Source organism: Tamandua tetradactyla, chromosome 3 (assembly GCF_023851605.1).
Source record: "Tamandua tetradactyla isolate mTamTet1 chromosome 3, mTamTet1.pri, whole genome shotgun sequence".
Lineage (NCBI taxonomy): Eukaryota > Metazoa > Chordata > Mammalia > Pilosa > Myrmecophagidae > Tamandua > Tamandua tetradactyla.
The window spans coordinates 200,331,163-200,354,985 of NC_135329.1; the positions used below are offsets into that span (position 1 = coordinate 200,331,163).

A 23,823-nucleotide genomic window follows, 5' to 3' on the forward strand; every position below is an offset into this window, starting at 1 on the left:
AGTGGCAGAATTCTCACCTGCTATGCTGGAGACCCAGGTTCAATTCCTAGTGCCAGACCATGCAAAGAATAAACAAATAAATAAAATTCAAAAATTGGAGCATTTTTAAAAATCTTCTAATTTTTTGTATAATATTACATATGTACAAAGCAAAGAAAGAAAAATGCATCAGTGTTCAAAGCACTCTTTTATAGGCAGGTAGTTATAGGACAGATCCCAGAGTTTGTCATGGGTTACCATACCATCCTCTCAGGTTTTTCCTTCTAGCTGCTCCAGAATACAGGAGGCTAGAAGGCTTAAATAGTTTTTTTATCACCATAATCGACTTTTTTTCTTTGTTTGTAAAATATAACATATATTTAAAAAAGCAATCAATTTCAAAACAAAACACAACAATGAGTTGTAGAACATATTTCGAAGTTTGACATGGGTTGCAATTCCACAATTTTAGGTTTTTACTTGTAAGATACTGGAGACTAAAAGACGTACGAATTTAATGATTCAGCAATCATATTCATCTGTTAGATTCTATCTTCTCTGTATAGCTCCACCATCATTTTTGATCTTTCTATCCCTCTCTTTAGAGGTGTTTAGACTATGGCCATTCTAACCTTTTCATTTTGGAAGGGTCTGTCACTAATATGGAGTAGGGAGATGGAACTATCTGATGTTCTGGAGAGGCTGGGCCCTCTGGGTTTCAGGTCCAAGGACCCATCTGTAAGTTGCAGGTTTCTGGAAAGTTACACTAGTGCATGGAACCCTTATGGACTCTTATATATTGCCCTAGGTGTTCTTCACAATTGGCTGGAATGGTCCTGGTTGGGGTTTGGCAAGTTATGATAGGGAGCAATGTCTAACTGAAGTTTGCATAAGCGCAACGTCGAAGAGTAGCCTCTCAACTCTTATTTGAACTGTCTCTGCCACTGATAGTTTATTAGTTGCCCTTCTTTTCCCCCTTCTGATCAGGATGAACTGTTGATGCCACAGTGCCAGGGCTGGATTCATCCCTGGGAGTCATCTCCCACGTTGTCAAGGAGACTTTCATTCCTGGATGTCCCACATAGCAGGGAGGGCAATGATTTCACCTACAGAGTTGGACTTACAGAGAGTGAGAACACAGCTGAACAACAAAAGAGGTCCTCCACAAGTAACTCTTACGCATACCTATAGGTAGACTAAGCTTTTCTGCTACCTACATAAACTTCCCAGGAGTCAGCCTCAAGATCAAGGGCTTGGCCTATTGATTTGGGTGTCTCTAATGTTTGACAAGTATCAGGGGCTTCCCTGATGGTAAAGTTTAATAGTTCCATATTTTTTCTCCCATCCCTCAAGGAACTTTGCCAATACTTTTTGACTATCTGCTCAATATATTTTAGGATGTATCCAGACATTACATTAAGCTATACAAGGCCCTCATTCTTATTCTGGGCTCCCTGTGTTTCAATTGTCCAAATGAGCTATCCAGACAGGTTGAATTCAATCATGTGCTACAGAAAATTTAGGTTCCGGACAAAATAAACCTCTCTTCTTTTGATCTCAAAGAGTAAGTGCAGTTCTAAAATACAATGTCTTTCTTACCCCTGTGTTCTCAATCAGGGCTTGATTGGCTTCATTCTTATCTCTGAATACCAGGTTACAGATACATAAAACAGCCTCTCAAAATTCAGAAATAATGATGATCTCTTTGGACTAAATATATCTGCTTTAAGAGCTTACAATCTAGGTTGTCGTTTTCTTATAAGCATTTTCTAAAGTTCATACAATAATTGTTCTTTTGTTTCTGGCTTATTTTGCCTCATAAAGTAGGTGCATATCCTATGTAAATTATAACCCATAAAAATTTGATTAAAACACAGAAGTCTTGGACTCAAAAAAAAAAAAAAAAAACAAATCACAGAACTCAACAACAAAAGAACAAGCAAGCAACCCAATTTTAAAGTGGGCTAAAGACATGAACAAACTTTTTTCTGAAGAACAAATACAGATGGTTCAAAAGCATATGAAGAGATGTTCATTCTTATTAGCTATGAGGGAAATACAGATCAAAACTACAATGAGATACCACCTCACACCTATAAGAATGGCTGCTATCAAACAAACAGGAAACTACAAATGTTGGAGAGGAGGTGGAGAAATTGGGACACTTATGCACTGCTGGTGGGAATGTATAATGCTACAGATGCTATGGAAGACAGTCTGGCGGTTCCTCAAGAACTAAATATTGAGTTGCTCTATGACCCACCAATAATACCACAACTCAATACATACTCAGAAGAGCTGAAAACAGTGACACAAACACTTGCACACTGATATTCAAAGCAGCACTATTCACAATCGCCAAAAGATGGAAACAATCCAAGTGACCATCAATTGACAAGTGGCTTAACAAAATGTGGTATATACATATGACAGAATATTACAAAGCAGTAAGACAAAATGATGTCCTGAACCACATGACTAGATAGATGAGCCTCGAGGACACAATGCTGAGTGAAATAAGCCAGACACAAAAGGAGAGATACTGTAAGATTTCACTTTCACTACCATGATAAACATAAAACCAGAGGCATATAATACAGAATATAGAGGACTTAGAGGGACAAAGAAGCTTGAGATGGGTCAATGGCTGCTTATGAGGTTGAACTTCACTATAAGTGAATAGATCGAAGTGAAGACAGTTCACTAATGACTCTATAGGTAACATTACCAAATTGAAGGTGAACACAATTGAAAGGGGTTATATACATTCATGTGTCTCACTGATTAACACTACATATATAAATAAATTATTGCAATGCTTACTGCAAAGGTATGAATCTTGTACGAAGAGTGTATAATTTCAGGGTAAAGGGGGGGGAATGCTGTTGCATACTATGGGCCATATTTAAGACAAAAACATGAACAGTATAACAGCAATCATCAATATCAGGGGTACATAATGGGGGAAGGGACAAGAATTAGGGGGAGGTATGCATCTTCTACTTGATGAGGGTGTGTTTATTGACTTATCTTTCTCTTGGAACAATGAAAGTATCTAAAATTGATGGACTGTTGACTTTGGATATTATACATGAGGCCCAGCATATGGAGGCAGCTGAAAGACCCACTGCCTGAGAAGCAGAATGGCAAACAATGGTGCATTTTTTTTAAAAGAATTTATTTTATTTTATTTTATTTTTTATACATGGGCAGGCACTGGGAATCGAACCCCTGGTCCTCTGGCATGGCAGGCAAGCATTCTTGCCTGCTGAGCCACCGTGGCCCCAATGGTGCATTTTTATGATTGAACATTATGCTGCTACAAAAAGGAATGAAGTTGTGAGGCATGAAACAATGTGAGTGAACAAGTGGGACATCTGGTGAGGCAAAATAAGTGAGAAACAAAACAGCAAGTATTGAATGATCTCATTTAGAAAATACTTATAAGAATACTGGGGCCTAGATTGTAAGCACTTATAGCAGTCACATTTAGACCAGAGTCACATTTAAACCAATAATAATTGTTATTTCTGGATTTTGAAGGTCTAAATTTATGTATGTATAAACTGGTATTTAGAGATAAGAACAAAACTGATCAGGTCATGATTAAAGTAATTCGGAGTACAAGGTAAAGAAGACAATGCCTGTATTTTAGAACTTCACCAACTCTTTGAGACCAAAGGAAGAAAGGTTTATTTTGTCCAGAACCTAAATTTTCAGTAATCCATAATCCTATTCAATCTTTCCGGATAGAGCATTTAAACAACGCAAACACAGGGAGCCCAGAGAAAGAATGAGAGTCTTTAATCCTATATAGTTTAATGTAATACCTGGATACATCCAAGGGTATATTAAGCAGATAATCAAAAAGAAATTGGCAAAGTCCTTTGAGGATTGGGAGGAAGAATATGGTACTATTAAACTTAACACCAGGAAAACCCCAGATCCTGTGTCAAACGTTAGAGATCTCCAAATCAATGGGCCAAGCCTTTGATCTTGAGGCTTGCTCCTGTGAAGCTTAATGTATGTAATGGAGAAGTTTAGCCTACCCATGGGTATGCCTAAGTCACCTCCCAAGGACCTCTATTTGTTGCTCAGATGTGGCCTCTCTCTAAGCCCAACTCTGCAAGTAAAACAATTGCCTTCCCCCCTACGTGGGACAGGACATCCAGGGGTGAAAGTCTCCTTGGCAGCATGGGAGATAAGCACCAAGGATGAAGTCTGACCCAGGCACCAACAACAATGCCACACTGACCAAAAGGAGGGAAAGAAGTATAAAAGATAAGGTACCAGTGGCTGAGAGACTTCAAATAGTTAGGAGGCTACTCTGGAGGTGACTCTTACATAAGCTTCAGTTAGACATTGCTACCTATCATAACTTACCAAACCCCAAACAAAATTATTCCAGCCAATCCTAAAGAATATCAAGTGCATTGTTCTAGTTTGCTAGGTGCCAGAATGCAATATACCAGAGACAGAATGGCTTTTAACAAGGGGAATTTAATGAGTTCCTAGTTTACAGTTCTAAGGCTGAGAAAATGTCCCAATTAAAACAAGTCTATAGAAATGCCCAATCAAAGGCATCCAGGGAAAGATACCTTGGTTCAAGAAGGCCAATGAAGTTCAGGGTTTCTCTCTCTCAAGTGGAAGGGCACATGGTGAACACAGTCAGGGCTTCTCTCTCATCTGGAAGGGCACATGGCGAATACGGTGTCATGTGCTAGCTTTCTCTTCTGGCTTCTGGTTTCATGAAGCTTCCCGGGAGGCGTTTTCCTTCTTCATCTCCAAAGGTCGCTGCCTGGTGGACTCTCTGCTTCATAGTGTTGCTCTCTCTGAATCTCTCATTCTCCAAAATATTTCCTCTTTTATAGGACTTCAGAAACTAATCAAGACCCACCCAAATGGGTGGAGACATGTCATCCCCTAATCCAGTTTAACAACCACTCTTGACTAAATCACATCATCCAGGGAGATAATCTCATTACAGTTTCAAGCATACAGTATTGAATAGAGATTATTCTACCTTTATGAAATGGGATTTATATTAAAACATGGCTTTTCTTAGGGGGCATGCTTCCTTTCAAACCAGCACATGCATTATATAAGATTTTATAAATGTTCCATGCACTATAGTAACTTTCCAGAAACCTATAACCTCCAGATAGGTCCCTGGACGAGATAAGTCATAAAACCTAGTGGGGCCAGCCTCTCCAGAACATCAACTAGTTCCATCTCCCTACCCCACATGTGGACAGCCCGTTCCTACATGACAAAGTCAAAATGGCCATACCCCAAATACCCCTATAGAGTGAGAAAAAGATCAAAGGCGATGGTGGTATAGTACAGAGATCGGTTTAACAAATGAGTATGAGTTCTTAACCAATATACTGATATCTCTTTTAGTCTCCAGAACCTTAGAGCAGCTAGATAAAAAATCTAAAACTATAGAACTATAACCCATATCAAACCCTGAAATCTGTTCTACAACTAATTGTTGCAATGTACTTGAAATTTATTGCTTTTCTATATATACGTTATTTATTGTTTTATATATGTTACCTTTCACAAAAATAAAAAAGAGAAGGAAAAGTATAATAAAGATAGAATTAAACAAATGAATAAGAAAATCAATATACTGATGCTTCTTTTGGTCTCCGGTGTCTTGGAGCAGCTAGTAGAAAAAAATGAAAAATAGTGGAATTGTAACTTTAAAATCTGTTTTATAGCTATTTATTAAAATGTACTTGGAAGTTTATTGTTTTGTATATATGTTACTTTTCACAATTAAAAATGTTAAATATATATACACACACACACACATACATACATATATTGGAGACACACAACAGCAGATTTGAACAGGCAGAATAAACGAACTAGAGAACAGGACAACGGAATCCGAATGTGCCAAAGAATAAATAATGAAAAAGATGGAAATATTTGAATTGTACCTGCGAATTGATACAGTACAAAAAGGGCACAAACATAAGAGTCATTGGTGTCTTAGAAGGAGAAAAAAGAGTAAAGGTCTAGGAAGATTGAGGAGATAATTGAAGACGACGTCCCAACCCTTATAAAAGATATAAAAATGCCATTTAAAGAATCCCAATGAACTTCAAATAGAGTAAATCCAAATACACCGACTTCAAGACATATACTAATCAAACTGTCAAATGCTGAGATGTAAAGTCCTGAAAGCAGCAAGAGAAAAGTGATTCACTACATACCAGGGAAGCCATGTAAGATTTACAGACTATTCAACAGGCACCACAGAGGCGAGAAGGCAGCAATATGATATAATTAAGAGTCTGAAAGAGAAAAACTTCCAGCCAAGAATTCTTTATCCAGCAAATTTGCCCTTCAAAAGTGAGAGAACAGGAACAAAAAAAAAAAAGGAAAAGAAAAAAAGAAAGTGAGAAAATAGAAGGTGCAAGGGTAGTTCAGTGGTAGAATTCTACCCTATGCAGGAGACCCAGTTCGATTCCTGGCCCATTCACTGCCCAAACAAAGAAACCAACAAAAACAAACAAAAAAATCAATAGATGGTGCTATAGTAACTACATACTCAAATGGAAAAAGAACGAAATGCAACCCAGCCACAAAGCATAAAAAAAAAGTGAGAGTAAAATTTTCACAGACAAACAAATGCTGACAGTATCTGTTAACAAGAGACCAGTAGTAGTACGTTCAGATGTCAACTTGGGCAGGTGATGGTACCCTGTTGTTGTACACTTAACCCATCAGTATGTGAGTTTCATCTATGGTTGATTACATCTGCAGTCAGCTAAGGGCAGTGCTTTCAACAATGAGTGACATTTATTTAATTAGGTGGAGGCTTAAAAGACAGAGGTCAGAAGAGTGCTCAGGCGCTCAGACCCAGACATTTGGAAATACAGAAACGAAGTGCCCCGGGGAAAATCATTTGAACCCAGAAGCCAGAAGGGAAGCCAGCAGACTGCAATGTGCCTTCCCATGTGACACAGAAATTCACATGAAAGCTAGCTGCCTTTCCTCCAAGAGCTGCAAATTTGCAACTAAATATATTCCCTTATAAAAGCCAGTCCATCTCTGGCATATTATATTCCAGCAGCCTTGGCAAACTAAAACACCGACCATGCAAGAAATACTAAAAGAAGTCCTGTCTGTTGGGGGAAAAAAAGAGAGAGAGAGGTCGGGAGGAGGGCACAGAACTGCGGAATATTAGTAAGGTCAAGTTAAAGGATAAAAAGAGAGGGAGGGAAAAAACACATAGATCTGACAAAGAAAAACAAAAGGGTAAGATGGTAGACTGAAGAACTGCCTTACCGTAATAACTTTGAATGTTAACAGACTAAACACCCCAAGTATTGGCAGAATGGATTAAAAAATGTTTCCTCTATATGCTGCTTATAAAAGACTCATCCGAGATCAAAGGATACAAAGAGGTTGAAAGTGAAAGGATGAAAAAAGATATTCCACACAAGCTACAGCCAAAAGAAAGCAGTAGTAGTTATACTATTATCAGACAAAATAGACTTTAAACGCAAAGATATGAGACAAGGAATGGCACTATATTAATAAAAAGGACAATTCACCACGAAGAAATAACAATCATAAACGTTTATGCATCCAATCGAGGAGCACAAAAGTACATGACAAACTGAAGGTACTAATAGATGTCTCAACAATAATAGTGGGAGACTTCAAAACACCACTCTTGTCTATAGACAGAACTAGACAGAGGATCAATAAGGAAACAGAGAACCTAAACAACGTGATAAATGAATTAAGACCTAACAGACATATATAGATTTGTTACACCCCCAAAAAGCAAGACATACATTCTTCTCTAGTGCTCATGGAGCATTCTCCAAGATAGGTCATATGCTGGGGCACAAAATAGGACTTAATAAATAGAAAAAGACTGAAATTATTCAACGCACATTCTCTGACCATAATGGAATGAAACTGGAAATCAATAATGACCAAAGAACCAGAATTTTCACAAATACACGGAGATTAACACTCAAACAATCAGTGGGTCAAAGCACTCAATAAATACCAGCATCCTTTCCTGATTAAAAAAACACTTCAGAAGGCAGGAACTAAAGGAAACTTCCTCAGTATTAAAGGGCATATATGAAAAACCCACATCCAGCATCATACTCAATGGTGACAGACAAAGTTTTTTCCCCTGAAATCAGGAACAAGACAAGGATGCCCACTGTCACCACTATTACCCAACGTGCTAGTAGTTCTAGCTAGAGCAATCAGGGACGAAAAAGAAATAAAAGGCACCCAAATGGAAAGGAAGAAGTAAAACTTTCATTATTTGCAGATAACATGGTATCATACTTGGAAAATCCTGAGAAATCTATGACAAATCTACTTGGGTTAATAAACAAATTCAGCAAAGTGACAGGATACAAGATTGACTGTGCAAAAATCAGTAATGTTTCTATACACAAGTAATGACCTGAGGACACAATTTAGAAAAAAATTCCATTCATAAAAAGAACCAAGTATCTAGGGATAAATTTAACCAGGAGGTAAAGGACCTGAAAATAAATCTGTTAAATAAGATTATTAATAAGAACTCTGAAGTTCCTTCTGTTTTTAAAAATTAAGATACTAACACAAGGGCAAATAAATTACTTGTTTACTTGGTTAGTGACAGCGGTCATCAATAAAAGTATGCTTCTTTCATGTCTTATTTGCATAAAATATGTGGAAAAGCAAATTATTACTACTTTAATGTATCTGGTTTTTGTGCTTCAAAATTCATTTTACTTTTCTAACTATTTCTCAGTCTAGTTTCAAAGAGAAAAAAATTAGACTTATATTAAGATATTTAAACATTAACTTCAATGAAGGAATCACCTTTTTCTAAACAGTGTTTTAAAAGATAAATTTCAACTAACTAAAAAAGTTAAAAATTTGTTCCATCAGTCTTACAATTTAAAATAAAGTGTTATATCAACTAATGTCTTTTTTATAGGTTATGATTTCTCCAAGTCAATACACACTAGGGCCCCCTTAAAGCAATTTACATATTCAAATTTTATAATTGGTTCAAATTTTTTAACTTTTTTTCTCTTAAGAGAGCTTATTATCTTGAATCTAGTGAATCTTGCAAAAGCTCTTTCCAAGGCCTATACCTAATTTTGAATTATTTTCATAAAGACAGTACCAAAAGATAGAAGTTTCAGAGGCCCTGGATTTGTTGGCTAATATAAATGGTAACCTTGGAGAAAGATCAAAGGTGACAGTAGAATTACATGAGAAGGTAGGGTTTAACAAATGAGTCGGATTGCTGAAGCATTAAATTGATATTTCCTTTAGTCTCCACTATGTTAAAGCAGCTAGAAGTAAGAACCTAAAATTGTGGAACTGTAACCCATACCAAACTCTGAAATCTGTTCTACAACTAACTGTTGTGATGTGACGGGCTTCGAAATTTTTTTGTATATATATGCTGTTTTTCACAGAAAAGAAAAAAAAGTCTGTTGTGATGATAAATGCACAGCTATGACAACATTGCAGACCACTGATTACATGCTTTAGATGATTACATGCTATGTGAATACATTTACCAACTTAAACTGAATCATGATAAAAACGGAGTTCAGCATTTAATTTTAGGACTTTACTAAAATACATAAATTTCTTCTAGAGATTCTTGTACTGATTTTAGTTCATTTTAAACAGCTTGTTTGGGATTCTACCTAGAATTATTCATGAAACTATGTGACCCTGCTTAAATCTTCCTTTCCAGCATTATTTGAATTACCTTTGTTACCTTCTATTAATTCTACAAAATAGCTACCTCTATGGTAAACACCAAAATTTCTACATTCAAGGAGGGTATTAGGCTCTGGATCAAGTCTACTAAGTTATCACTGAACTGGTTTTTTTTGTTGTCATTAAAGCTGCAGATGGAAAGGTATTCCTGGATCCAAAATATGCCTTGTCTTTTGAGGTAGCCTAACTATACTCTGAGGATCTGACTTTTTCTTTCTTAGGACAGTAAGATTTACTGTTATTCTGCCTAATCACATGTCAAAAAGAAACATGTTTGTTTTTTAAAATGGCAATCTTGAAATTAATTTTCCAATATATTCCCATTAGGAAAATGAGTATTTCAGAATCTAGCAAATTCTTAACAGGCTATAATTTTGGCAGTATGATGTGATAAAAAGAACATGGACTTCTGAGTCAGACATTTCAATTCCAACTCTGCCCTTTCCTAGGGGCGAGTATAATCATGCATATTTTCCTAGGTCTTTCTAAACCTCAAACAGATTTTTTAAACAAAATAACATACAAATTTCTTAAGATCATTCTGAGGTTTTGAGACAATTAGTTTAAAGTACATAAAAAGAGCCTAACAAAAGGATTTCAGCACAGACGCCTTTTCTCATTATTAAATTAGCCAGAGATGTTTTTAAAAATCATTCATTCTTTCATTTTCTCTGGAAAAAATAAATGTGCCAATTGTCTGGCGTAGTTTCTAAAATCAAGTAAATAAAATATCTATTAGATGGTGCAGCCAACATGGAAGACTGTTTGGTGATTCCTTAGGAAACTAAATATCGAGTTGCCCTATGACCCAGCAAAAGCACTACTTGGTATATACTCAGAAGAGCTGAAAGCAAAGACACAGACACTAGCACACCAATGTTCACAACAGCATTATTCACAATCGCCAAAAGACGGAAACAAACCAAATGCCCATCAACAACCGAGTGGATCAACAACATGTGGTATATACATACGTTGGAATATTATGCAGCAGTAAGACAGCATGATGTCCTGAAGCACATGACAAGACAGATGAGCCTTGAAGACATAATGCTGAGTGAAATTTAGCCATACACAAAAGGAGAGATACTGTATGATTCCACTTTTATGATGAGCATAAGGTATAATCAGAGGCTTATAATACAGAATATAAAGGACTTAAAGATACATAGAAACTAGATATAGGTGAACCATTAGCTAATGAGGTTGAACTTCAATGCAAGGGAGTAAGATAAGAGTGAAGGTGATTCTCCAGTGGGTCTAGAAGTAATATTACTATATTGAAGATGAACAAGATTGAAAGGGGTTGTACAGACCTACGTGCCCCACTGATTCACACTAGAAATATGAATTAGTTCAAAGAATTATTTCAAAGATATGATTCTTGTATAAAGAGTGGTTAACTCCAAGGTACAGGGGGAAAACTGCTATTGCATGCTATGAGCTATGTTCAAAAGGAAACCATTAGCACTACCACAACAACAGTAGAGGTAAACAATGAAGTGAGTAACAAGAGTTAAGAGGAGGTTTAGATTTCCGATTTGGCCAGAGGGTGTGTTTATTGGCTTTCTTTCTCTTGGGAACAATGAAATTATCTAAAATTGAGAATGTTGATGGACTGTGGACTTTGGGCCTTCTACATGATGCCCGATGAATGCAGGTAGCTGAAGGATGTGCTGACGAAGAAGCAGATTGGCAAAAGATGGTGTATACTTATGAACAAAGGTTGTGCTGCTACAAAAAGGAACAAGGCGTGAGGGATATAACGATGTGATTGAACACATGGGACATTTGGTGAGACAAAGTAAGCCAGGAACAAAAAAAACAACAATGGTATGGTCACCTTTAGAAAATGCTTTTTAGAGGGGCCTGGGCTGTAAAACTTTTAGAGCAGACATATTAAGTCCGGAGTGGTGATTAGAATTTCTGGATTTTGAGAGGCTGTTTATACATATATAACCTGATATTTAGAGATAAGATCAAAGCTGAACAGGTTGGGATTAAAGTAATTCAGAACATAGAGGTAAGGAAGACAGAGTCTATAGTTTAGAACCACACATATTCTGAGAGCAATGGAAGAGAGGTTTATTTGATCTGGAACTGAAATCTTCTGTAATGCATAATCTAATTCAACTTATCTGTATAGCTCATCTGAACAACTGAAACACAGGGAGCACAGAATGAGGAGGTCCTTTAATCCTGTATAGATTATTGTAATGCCTGGAAACATCCTAGAATATTAAGCAGATAATCAAAAGTACTGGGAAAGTCCCCTGAGGGACGGGAGAAAGAATATGGAACTATTAAACCTTACCATCAGGGAAACCCCTGATACTGTGTCAAACTTTAGGGACAACCAAATCAACAGACCATGCCCTCAATCAGGAGACTTACTCTTGTGAAGCTAATGTAGGTAGCAAAAAGCTTAGACTACATATAGGCATGCCTAAGAGTTACTTCTGGAGGACCTCTGTTGTTGCTCAGATGGGGTCTCAGTCTCTCTCAGCCCAACTTTGCAAGTGAAATCATTGTCCTCCCCCCTACGTGGAACATGACATCCAGAGGTGAAAGTCTCTCTGGCAACATGGGAGATGACTTTCAGGGATGAATCCAGACCTGACCCCATGGTCTCAACAATTACATCCTGACCAAAAGGGGGGAAGAAGTATAATTTTAAAGTATCAGTGGCAGAGAGAGTTCAAATACAGTCGAGAGGCTACTCTGGAGGTTGCTCTTATGCAAGCTTCAAGTAGACCTGGCTATCTATTATAACATGCCACCCCCAACCAGGACCATTCTAGCCAATCCTAAAGAACACCTAGGGCAACAGATAAGACTCCACAAGGGTCCCATGCACTAAAGTAACTTTCCAGAAACCTACCACCTCCAGATGGGTCCCTGGTCCAGATAGGTTCTGAAACCTAGCCCAGCCTCTCCAGAACATCAGAAAGCTCCATCTCCCTACTCCATATTAGTGACAGACGACCCTTTCAATATCAAAAATTTAGAACTGCCATAGTCCAAACTACCCTAAAGAGAAGTATGGAAAGATCAAGGGTGATGGTGGAATTATACATAGAACACAGGATTTAACAAATGAATATGAATACTGAATACTTAAATTGATATCTCTTTTAGTCTCCAGCATCTTAGAGAAACTAAAAGTAAAAACCTAAAATTGTGAAACTGTAACCCATGTCAAAGTCCAAAATATGTTCTACAATTAATTGTGCTGCTGTGCTTTGTAATTTATAGCTTTTTTTGTACAGATCTTATTTTTCACAAAAAAAAGGAAAAAAATTGATTGGGATGATAAAAAAAATATTTAAGCCCTCTAGCCTCCTATATTCTGGAGTAGCTAGAAGGAAGAATCTGAAGAGGATGGTAATGGTAGTCCATGATAAACTCTGGGATCTGTCCTTAACAGTCCTTACAACAAGTAACCACTTTTTGAAGAGTGCTTTGAAAACTATTGCTTTTTTATTTCTTTGCTTTGTATATATGTTATACTGTACAATAAAAAAAGTTAAAAAAATTTATTAGATTAAAACTTCTTCAATCTGGACTCCTTGGGCAGTATGAATTGTGAGATGTATGTATAGATGGTTATGCACACATACATTTCATATATACTTACATTTTATACGTATTAAAAATACATAATTACTTTCAAGAGGATATAGCAAATAGAACAGACTAAGTGTTGCCCTGGTTTAGACAAGAATGACTTGCAATCAGCATATTAAAGCATTCCTCTTAGTAACGATGGCTTACTTTATTAAAAAAAAACTCTAAGGAATATTATATTCTCTTAAAGTAGATAAAGATACCCTTTGAAGTTTATTCATTTTCTCAGCAACACACTTTTCTCCTTACCAGAACAAATTCGGGCCCATTCTTTTCTAAATGATTGTGAGCACTAAATAACCAGAAGTGAAATTAAGAAGTTTCTATTACAAAGGGTCTACATTAACTGCTAAAGCAACTACACAAACAGTTCTCAATTTCCTTTTAAATATATCAACTTGGGTAAACAGGGCTTACTTTACTCATTTTTAAAACAATAATTCTGATTAGTGATTTTAAAAGCAATGCTTAGTAAAATTTTTTATAATGAAATCTTTTACAGAACCCTATCATATACAAATGGACAATATAGGAGCTACCATAAATGGCCAATAAGGAAGACTCTGAAGATAACTACTCCACCCCCTCCTAAGTATGTTGGGTCCCTGATCCCTCTAGGATTCCTGTAAGAGTTTGAAAATTACAGCCCTACATCAAAGTAATGTTAACTTTAGTTGAAAACTCTTGACTTTATGATCAAGAAATTCTTCTTTTAAATGCCTTAGTTAATACATTTATAAGAAAGCAATTTCTGACATTATTTCATTTAATCCTCATAGTATGTAACAAAGATTGCTATAATCCCCATTTTAAAGATGTGAAAAATTCAGTTCATTCATTCAGCAATGTCTACTATATGTTGGACACTAGTGCGTCAAGCTAATACCAACTAAAGAATGAACGCACACACTCTTCATGCCTTCTCTAAAGGAAATTATGCCCCAATAAAGATATAGCCCAGGGCAGGCCACGGTGGCTCAGCTGGCAGAGTTCTCGCCTGCCATGCTGGAGACTGGTGTTCGATTGCCGGTACCTAGCCATGCAAAAAAAAACGATATAGTCCATTCTCTGAAAAATCTTGGCTGTGAAAGGGCATAAGATGGTTGTTATTATGATAGGGAAGACTGGGAAAAGTACACCTTTCTTTTCCGAGATCAAAGAGAAGGAGGTGAGAATGCATAAAGATACAAGCTAAAATATATAATGGAAAGGGAAGAAAGCTGAAGGAACATCCACCTAATAACATTAGTTTTCAGTGAAGGAGTAGCAAATTCCTAGAAGACAAGAGAATTCACAATAAAGAGGTTAAAGATAATGATTAAAATTCGGGATAATTAACGCAGAAAAGCGGAAAGATAACTTACTAGTACAGACACTGAGAGTCCAGCTTATTCAGAAATCACTGTCTTGTTATTTTTCTTCAGGAGCACATAATAGCCTGGAAAATAGAAGCAGTGAAGGTAGAGGGGAGAATAACCCAAGACGCATTTTGCTGATACCTCTGGCCTTGCTCTCCAAAGGTAACAGGAAATAAGGGGTAACTAGGAAAAGGCAGAAGTGATAGTATTAAGGCTTGGGAGAATGAAAGCAGTCTTTCTGAAATTCAAGATTACATTAATAAGAGAAGAAACCACATAAGACAGAATAATTAAATAATAACAGTTTGCATTTACTTACAATGCTTACCGTGCGGGCACTATTCAAAGAGCTTTATATGTATTAACTCTTTCTATTCTTACAACAACCTTAAGTAGTAAGTACTTTTATCTCCATTTAACAAAAAAGGAAACACTAAGTAATATGCTCAAAATCCCACAATTAGTATATAGAGCCTAAAGACAGAATGCAATATTGGAATTTTAAGCTTTCTAAGGTATTGGGTTGTAGGGTGAGGACCAATGGAATACAGAGGCCAGGTATGTTTTATGACCACTGTATATCCAGTGCCTGATCCACAGTAAGGACTCATTAAATGTATTTTAAATTAAATAAATGAATGATTATGCTTACAAAAACTGGATAAAAGTGAGATTTGGACTATAGAGCACGTCTGTGAAGCAGGTATTAAAGTCTTCAATGACAGAAGAAATGTGTTAAGTTACTAGATGCCATAGGTAGAGAGAAGACTAGCTGGCAAGGGCATGAGCCACAAAAGAGGATGATAGATTTGGCAATAAGAGGGCTCTGGGCCCAATGAGTCAAAGATTACAAATAAAAGACACCTCAACTCAAGAAGGTAAGTTTGATTCCTCAGGGCAAAGCCAGGTCTCAGCTGGGGAAAGGGCAGAGAAGATTGAGAACATGTTGAGGATATGGGACATTTAACATGCAATGACAGTAGGGGTTCAGAGTGTAATAGGCTAGGAGAAAGGGATCAGATGCAAAGAGGAGTCAAAACAGAAAGTCTAGTAAACAGAAAAGACTGGACCAAAGATTAAATCTCCTGAATTCAATCCTGAGTTATTGCTAATGCATCATATTACTTTTAAATCACTATCGTTCCAGGAGACTATGCTGACTATTCTTCTAAAGAAGGTGTCACAGATCTTTAATAACCTACCACATCTTAAGACTTCATTTTTAGCTACAAAAAGCATTCAAATATTTCAGAGCACTACTTGCATTGACTTATCTAATTAATCAATTACTATGGTCTGACTTAGAAAAATAGTTTCTCATTTAATCATTCACTAACCATCCACTCTGTGTCTAATATTGAGATAAATGCTTTGTGGTTCAAAAGGTCTGATGTAAAATTTGGTAGAGACCCCAACCAATTCAGGATTGAAAACAAAAAGGCAAGAGGGAGAGAAGGAGAAAAGAAGGGAAGGAAGAAACAAAATTTTTTAAAATGTGTGTTTTTTGATGAACATTTTATGTACACATTAGAATGTACATACCAAATGGGTGTTTTCTCCTTCAATAAAGTTACACACTTATCCCAATGATAATCAGAAACATTATTGGAACTTCTCTTTTGAAACTAACCCCCAAGAGTCTGCAGCATATTTTTTTGAAATGTCCCAGTTGTACAAACCTACATCCCTTGAGACTGATTTCTTAGTGTGGTTCATAAATTGGCTCTGCAGTTTTTCAAAACATGAGTTCTAAAAATTGCACAAAAAATTTGCAGGATCACTAAACTAGGTATATAGCATTCCAAGATTACTTGCAAAAACAATGAATATTGTTTAATATGGGAATTTTTTAAAATTCACTTTAATATGTGAATTTTGGCATAATGATGGCTAAATTTTGATATAATAGCTGACCGGTTAAATCTCACAACCACCTTATAAGGTATGTCCTATCAGTAATTTCATTTTACACAACAGAAACCTGAGGCTAAAAGAGGTTAAGCAACACAGCTAGAAAGAGGTGAACCTATCATGTGAATACTAGCAATTCAGAGCTCATTCACCTATTACTCTGTCTCATTTACTTTTTAGTCACACTCCTAAATACATATGTTGAATATGCTAATGCAAAATTATATGAAAATTCACTATAGACTATACATACTTTTATTCTTAGTAAGTCATATAAGTAGTCAAAGGTATGCCAATTAAAGGGTTAACATATCATTTTTTCACCTTGGAACTTAAAAATATATGTCAACTAAAACACTGCTGAACAGCAGAAGTTAAACTTGAAAGGCATAATTAATCCTTAAGAGCCCTCATTCTAGAGTCTGTCTGGGTTAGAATCCTAGTTTCAAATTATTTAACCTCTCTAGGCCTCATCTGTAACAGGTAATAATAGTGTTCCATACAGTTGTCATGTGAACAAAATGAAATAATATACACAGGAAACAGCGTCTGACACATGCTAGGGATTCAATAAGTGTTCGATATTATTATTACTTCCTTTCTGGATGTAAATTTGACAATATATATCAGTTACATTTAGTCCAGCAATTTCATAATCAAGGTTGGGCACAACTGTTTATGTGCCTAAATAGTCAAATTTGCATTACTTATAACAGGGAAAGTATAGAATCCAAGTACCAAGCAGTAGGGAAAAAGGCTAAGCAAACTGAGGTTCTGTGGAGTATTACAGAGTTACTTAACAACCATATTTTCAGAAATAAAATTCTACATGAGAAAATATACACAGTAAGATATCAAAAAAATGGCAGTATATAAAATATTATACCTCAGTTTTACTGGTACATGCATGTGTATGAAAGACTAAAAGGAAATATATCAAAATGTTAATATAGCTTATTCCTAAACTGTGATTTTTATATACTTCCTTATAAATTTAGATATTTATCAAACTGTCTGAATTTGCATCACTTTCATAAACAGAAAAGCTACCAAAATTAATCTATTGCTTTGACAGACTATATTAGAATAATTTTCACCATACATTGTAATAGATTCAGACCAAATGTAATTTATAATGCATTTCAATGATTTACTCTTACTAGTAACGCCAATACGTTTTTGCTGACCTTACTTAGACAAAGAAGAACTATTTCCAAAAGCTACATTATTTAAAACTATAAATGGTTCAGTAATTTTTACAAAAATCTAAAACTGCTAAAAAAATCCATATAATCTTGAATGAAAATAAGAAAAAATTACCTCTAAGATCTTCCAATTTTTATTAAAGGGAATGTACCTACTTTCTCCAGTCTTAAATACATAATCTTCCAGAATTAGACAAATGCTACTATTAGCTATATTTCAAGACTGAGTAATATACAAACAAACGAAGCTTTCTCTCTTTTACTTGAAGGACTCAAACTTGTGACCAATGTGCAAAAATGCCAAATTTTCACATAATATTTACTACCAAAATAGTTTAAAATTAATATTGGTACTAATAATTTTCCAGTCTCCCCTAAAATGCTATCTAGAAAGACAATGCAAAATAAACACTTTATAGATGGTTCCTAGTCCAGATAAACCCAGAAACCCTGAGTTACCAAGTCTCTCCAAAAACATCAGCCACTTACATGTCCCTACCTCTTAACGTTGACATCCCTTTTCAACATTTAGTATTTAGAATAGTCATTGCCCAAATATCCCTAAAGATTAGGAGAAGGATCAAAGGAGCAGGAATCATAATAGAAAAGATTTGACAAATGACATGACTACTAAAAATCATTATATTAACATTTCTTTTTAGTCTTAGAGCAGCTAAAAGGAAATAAACCCATACCACACACTTAAATTTTTTCTATAAAAACTACCTGTTAAAATGTACTCTGAAATTTACTGCTTTTTTATAGATTACATTTCACAACTAAAAAAGTAAAAAACAATAATAATAATAATGGGAGGCATAGGACCTTCTAATTGTTATTGGAAGAGCACAAAGTTTTCCTTATTGAATGTTCACAGGAAACAAAATTAGCGGAAAAAATACTTTATAGATAACTAATTTACACTCCTTGAATTTCCCAACTTCTAAAGTCAGAGAAACAGCTACAACACAGCCTACTCTCCCAGAACTATTAAACAAGAAAATCATTAACACTTCAATGCATGTTATATCTTATTCCAAAATTTCCCTCTAAGTAAGTATACAGAGAATGAAAAACAAATTTATAGCTAATTCTATTACTCAGCTCTCCTACCTATATAGTTCAGATAGTTCTAGGTAAAATTTCTCTTCCCTGAGAAAGAGAAACCTATTATGAAGATTAAAGCTGTTTCCCAAAATCTGGGAAATATCACTATAGTTAGAAAAACAAAACAAAATAATTCACTATCCCCATTTTATTCTTAGACTTTTCTTCCTTTTATCTTAAATCTCATTCATTGGGTGGTACACCAGTAGCTCAGTGGCAGAATTCTCTCCTGCTCTGCTGAGACCGGGTTCGATTCCCGGAGCTTACCCATGCCAAAAAAAATATGAAAAAGAAAAAAGAAACTCATTTATTTCATTAATATCAATCCTCTGTGGGTTCCACCAAACAAAACCACATCATTCACTGTCCATACTCAAAGACTACTCCTTATAGAGCTCTTCTAGAATTATGCGGTGATTTCACAAAAGGAGATCTTTTCTTATCATGATTTAGCACACTTTTATTAACTAGTACTTGAAGTCATTTCCAGGGTCTCAAGATAAAGGTCTTAAGAGCCTGATCACCTTCACTCATTTTCCTAATGTCTTCTGAAGTCTGAAGACTGAACTAAGAATGACAAAACCACAGTGGACAGCTTTTTCATTCAAACATTTTCGTTCTGATAGCAAAAAACTTTCATACCTTTGTGGACCCAAACTCTAACAGTACAGATGGGCGAGGTATGGCTTTTCAAAGATAGGGACAAAATGTTCATCCTACAGTAACCAACCAGACATAGTGAAAGAAAGACTCAGGAGTAAGACACATGCAGGCAGCAAGGAAAAGAGTAGGGATTTCTTGGGGCAGCATTATTTGGTTCAAACCCATATGACTTTTTACAACTATAGCCTGCTGCTTCCTTATATGTTTTGTGGCCTTGCTCTGACTTTAGGTACCAAAAAAACATTTCTTAAAACATTAACACAAATGAAATGACAAATATTTTGTACACTTCAAGAAAGCTTACAAACCAGAATAAACTTATTGTCAGCAGTTTACAAATACATAAAGTTCCTTGTTGCTTTTCATCTTTAAGAGAACCAGTTTCTCCTGAAATCTTACGAAAAGGTCTACTTCAAAAGCAAATAGTGCATTAAATGGTGGTACGATAAAACTTTCACTCTTCAGCACAATCATAAAAGCACACTTTAAGTATGCACTCAAATCACTAAAAAGCACCTGACTTTACTAAGTAGGACTATACCTAGAGTCCACCCACACATCTATACAATATATTTGGTAAGTTCACTCACCACTCCATTTTGCAATGAAAAAAAACGTTCGCAAAATATATTTTCATAAATTCTGACACATCAATTTTGTAAAAACATCATTAGTGAGCACTTGAGACTTGAGGGTAAACTATAATTTCCTTTAACTTCTAAGAAACTATATGGCCACATGGTATACGTAAAACCCACTAGCTGTAAGTATACCACACAAACAATATTTTTTTCTTTAAGGAAGGCTATGCATTTACTACTTCTGACTAGTGACCCATGAAGACTGTAGTTAGGTAGTCAAGGTTGCTAACCTGGAAGAAAAAAAAAAGAATATAAGTACTCAACCACGAGAGGGTAAATCAGTTGAACAGCATTCACAGAAGCATGCATCTGTCCTTAATGAAGGCTCATGGAACTATGAATTAAAAAATAAATATTAAAAAACAATGATTCTTTTCAACAGGAGCTACTTCCAAATAGCTTACTTATAAAATAGTAATGAAAAAACTCCCGCTTTTAAAAATTAGATTTTTTTAACTACTAAATATCAAACCTTGCAAACTTTTATTAAAGGATTTTAGAAAAACAGGACAATAAAGTATAGACAGAAAGGGTCTAAATTAGCTCATAACCATACAGCACTGTAAATAACATTAAGTAGAATCTTAAAACATTCATAATTAAACCAATTCCAGTACTATTTGTGAACCTATCATCACAAATATTTGTCAGTTAAAGGATAAAGAAAATTCACTTCCATCGAAGCCCTGCAACAATACACGTTCCAGAAAGCAGAGATCTTGGTCTTCCAAGCTATACAGATTTACCCCAAGCCCCTAGAATAGCATGTGGTTCATATACTCAATAAACATTTGCTGAATGAAAAGAGGGGGAACAGGTAAAAGCAGGCAAATCTAGAGATCAAACAGTCGGTAAGTAGGTAAAGGTGAAAAGAGAAACAACTCTTTAATCAGTATAATATTATCGTAACAGGTGAGTTGATGTTAAATATGAGCTACTCCACATTTTAGCAACAAATCTCAACTAAAAGAGCTCAGACTTCAAGAAAGAGCAGTTTTAAGATAGTAAACACTTCCTAGAAAATGTGTTGTCCATTTAATTGACAAAAGTCTGAATAGTTCTAAACTCTGCTAAAAAAGGTCTTAGTAGGAAAACGTTACTCACAAATTCATAAATCCAGCTCTTTGCCCCATCACGAGAAAAACATGCCAGTTACATTTGTACTCTTACCAACATTTCTCATGTTCTAATGCAATTTCTCACATTTGCTTAGGGAATAAACTTTAAAAATTCAAAACCCGTTTAAACAGTATCAAAACATGTAATTCTCTAGAGTACATCCTACCTTTATTTACATAGTCTTAAATTTCTAAACAATGACATTTCAGATTTCTGCACCAGTGTATTTTCTTTTTCTCCGGGACTGTTACTCATTCAACTACGACAATTATATTAAGTTTTTTCTCTCTGCAAACAGTGTACTTTAGAAAAAGCACGCTTAAAAAAAAAGTACAAATGTCCTTCCTTTCTCGCTCACCTGATGTACGTTTATGCTTTTAAGAAAGGAAAATCAAGATCTTTCTCTAGTTTGACTTTTTAAAATTAATCCTAGTTCAACTGCTACTTTGTCTATCCTGTCGTATGCCTGTTACCGTAGCGACAAGAGCAAGTATGTCCAGTTTCTGTTACAGCAGCGCATTTTAATTGCTTGCCATTGGCTATCTGAATCAGATAGGAAATCAAAAGTTATACCCTATCTAACCAAACGCCGCAAGCGTTTGACTCAACGCGATACATAAAAACAAAGTTTCTAAACATAATACATCTGCTGTCACTAAAACCGATAGAGTAATGCAACTTAGGGCAACGACTATTCATTCGTTTGGACTTCCAAGGCTGGGAAATCGAGGACCAATTGTCCAATCTGTTCTCTCTTGCTTCCCCTAGTCCCTGGTGAGGCAATTTCTGCACGAGAGAAATTGTGAAGTGCTTTGGACGGTTATGGGAAGAAAGATGTGATAAATACACGGATTTATTAGCATATTACCATCAAGCATTACGTGGAACCACTGTCACTACATCGAGAGTAAGTTGATGGCCCATAACCCTTCCTAAGGAGGGAATAGAGTAGGAGATAAAGAAAAAGAGAGAGAAAGGATAGTCCCCTATCACCCTAAAGGCTTGGCCGTCTTTTAGGATGGGTTATTTCTTAAGACGCTGCAAATCACACGTGAAATTTTACACACACACCCCATACAAGGAGGACTACGATACTCCCCATCCCTGCTGGGCTGGAGTCCCAGGAAACGAGCGGGGAGAGGAGTGCCTGGGTTTGGGCCTACACCCCAGTAATGAGGGGAAGTGTTGGGACCAGCGAAGGGGCTCCGGCCGCAGCCGACGCCCGTCGACCGGCTGGCAGCGCAGCTACGGGGCGTGGGGCAGGGAGCCGGGCCTGGGCACGGGGAACGGCCCAGGAGAGCGGCCGCGCCGGGGCCCTGCGCCGCCCGGTTGCCTAGAAGGCTTGCGCCCCGCGGCCGGCGGGCGTGGGGGGAGGGGAGACCGGGCCTGCGGCCTGTTGGGGGACTTCAGCCCGGGCCTCGCGTGCGGCTTTCGGCCGGAGCTCCGGCCCCGGGGTCCCGGGCGCCGAGGAGGTACTCACCGGAAAGGCCCGGATACGCATCTTGGTGTCCTTCCGGCTGCCCGTGCCTTTGCTCAGATTCGACATGGTGCTCGTCCCCTCCCCGGCGGCGGCTTCAGGTCGCACTCCGAGCGCCGGTGTCACATTTAAGGCGGGCGGGCAGGCGAGGGGCGACGCTGGGGGCGGCGGCGGCACGGCCCCCGGACTGGGCTGGGGAAGCTGGCCGGCCCCTGGGCGGCCGCGGCGGCGGCGGCGGCTCGAGCTCCGACGGCTCGGGCTCGGCTAGGGGGCTGCGCTGGCGCGGCGGCTCCGCGGGGTGCCCCTCACGCCCGGCTCGGCTCCCTTTATCGCGCTCCTCCGCGATGGCGGCGGCGGCGGCGACGGACAAACATCTCACTGCGCAGGCCGAACGTCCTCCTCCTCCTCCTTCTCCTCCTCCGCCTCAGCGAGACGAGATCCGGCCCAGAGGGTGGAGGGGGGAGGAGGGAGGGAGGAGAGCCGGAGAGTGGAGAGATTGGGGGGAGGGGGGGACGGGAGGACGGGAGGGGTAGGCAGGCGGCCGCGGCGGGGACGCTCAGATCTCGCGAGAAAGGGGCGAGCGCGCTGCCCCAGGTGGGGCGGCACAGAGCCCGGGAGCGGGAGGGTGCAGCGAGAAGGGAGGAGGGGAACCGGGAGTTGCAGAAATGGGAGGGGCCGCTGGGGCGAGGAGCCGGGGAAAGAGGCGGGGCTGAGGGCGGAAGGAGTTAGCAGCCTTCTCCACAGGCGAGCGTCGGAACCAGGCTCTGGGCAGAGGTGGTTGCTGATTGGTGGGGCGCGGGGGTGTTCTGGTCACGTGGGCGAAGTGGGAGGGGGAAGTCCGGAGAGCGGGCGCGGCGGGGAAGTGGACAGCACGGGGTTTGGCTGGGTGGGCAAAGGCTAGTCTCGGGGAGGAGCGTGGGATGCTAGGTGCATAGCTACGTCCTAGAACTGGTTCC

At 37.8% G+C, this 23,823-nt stretch overlaps 1 protein-coding gene across 6 annotated transcripts in view; it reads right to left on the minus strand.

Moving 5' to 3' along the window:
* The window catches only part of CUL3 (cullin 3), a 127,119-nt gene extending 104,066 nt beyond the window's left edge, over nucleotides 1-23,053 (minus strand). For 4 of the 6 annotated variants that reach the window (XM_077155280.1, XM_077155278.1, XM_077155281.1 and 1 more), the window contains exon 1: nucleotides 22,871-23,052. In XM_077155280.1, the coding sequence (XP_077011395.1) occupies nucleotides 22,871-22,936 (66 nt within the window). In that variant the 5' untranslated portion in view covers nucleotides 22,937-23,052. Of the gene's footprint in view, nucleotides 1-20,535; nucleotides 20,596-22,870 lie in introns of those variants that run through there. The other 2 variants (XM_077155276.1, XM_077155277.1) reach the window with 2 other exon arrangements.
* Nucleotides 23,054-23,823: the final 770 nt, after the last annotated feature.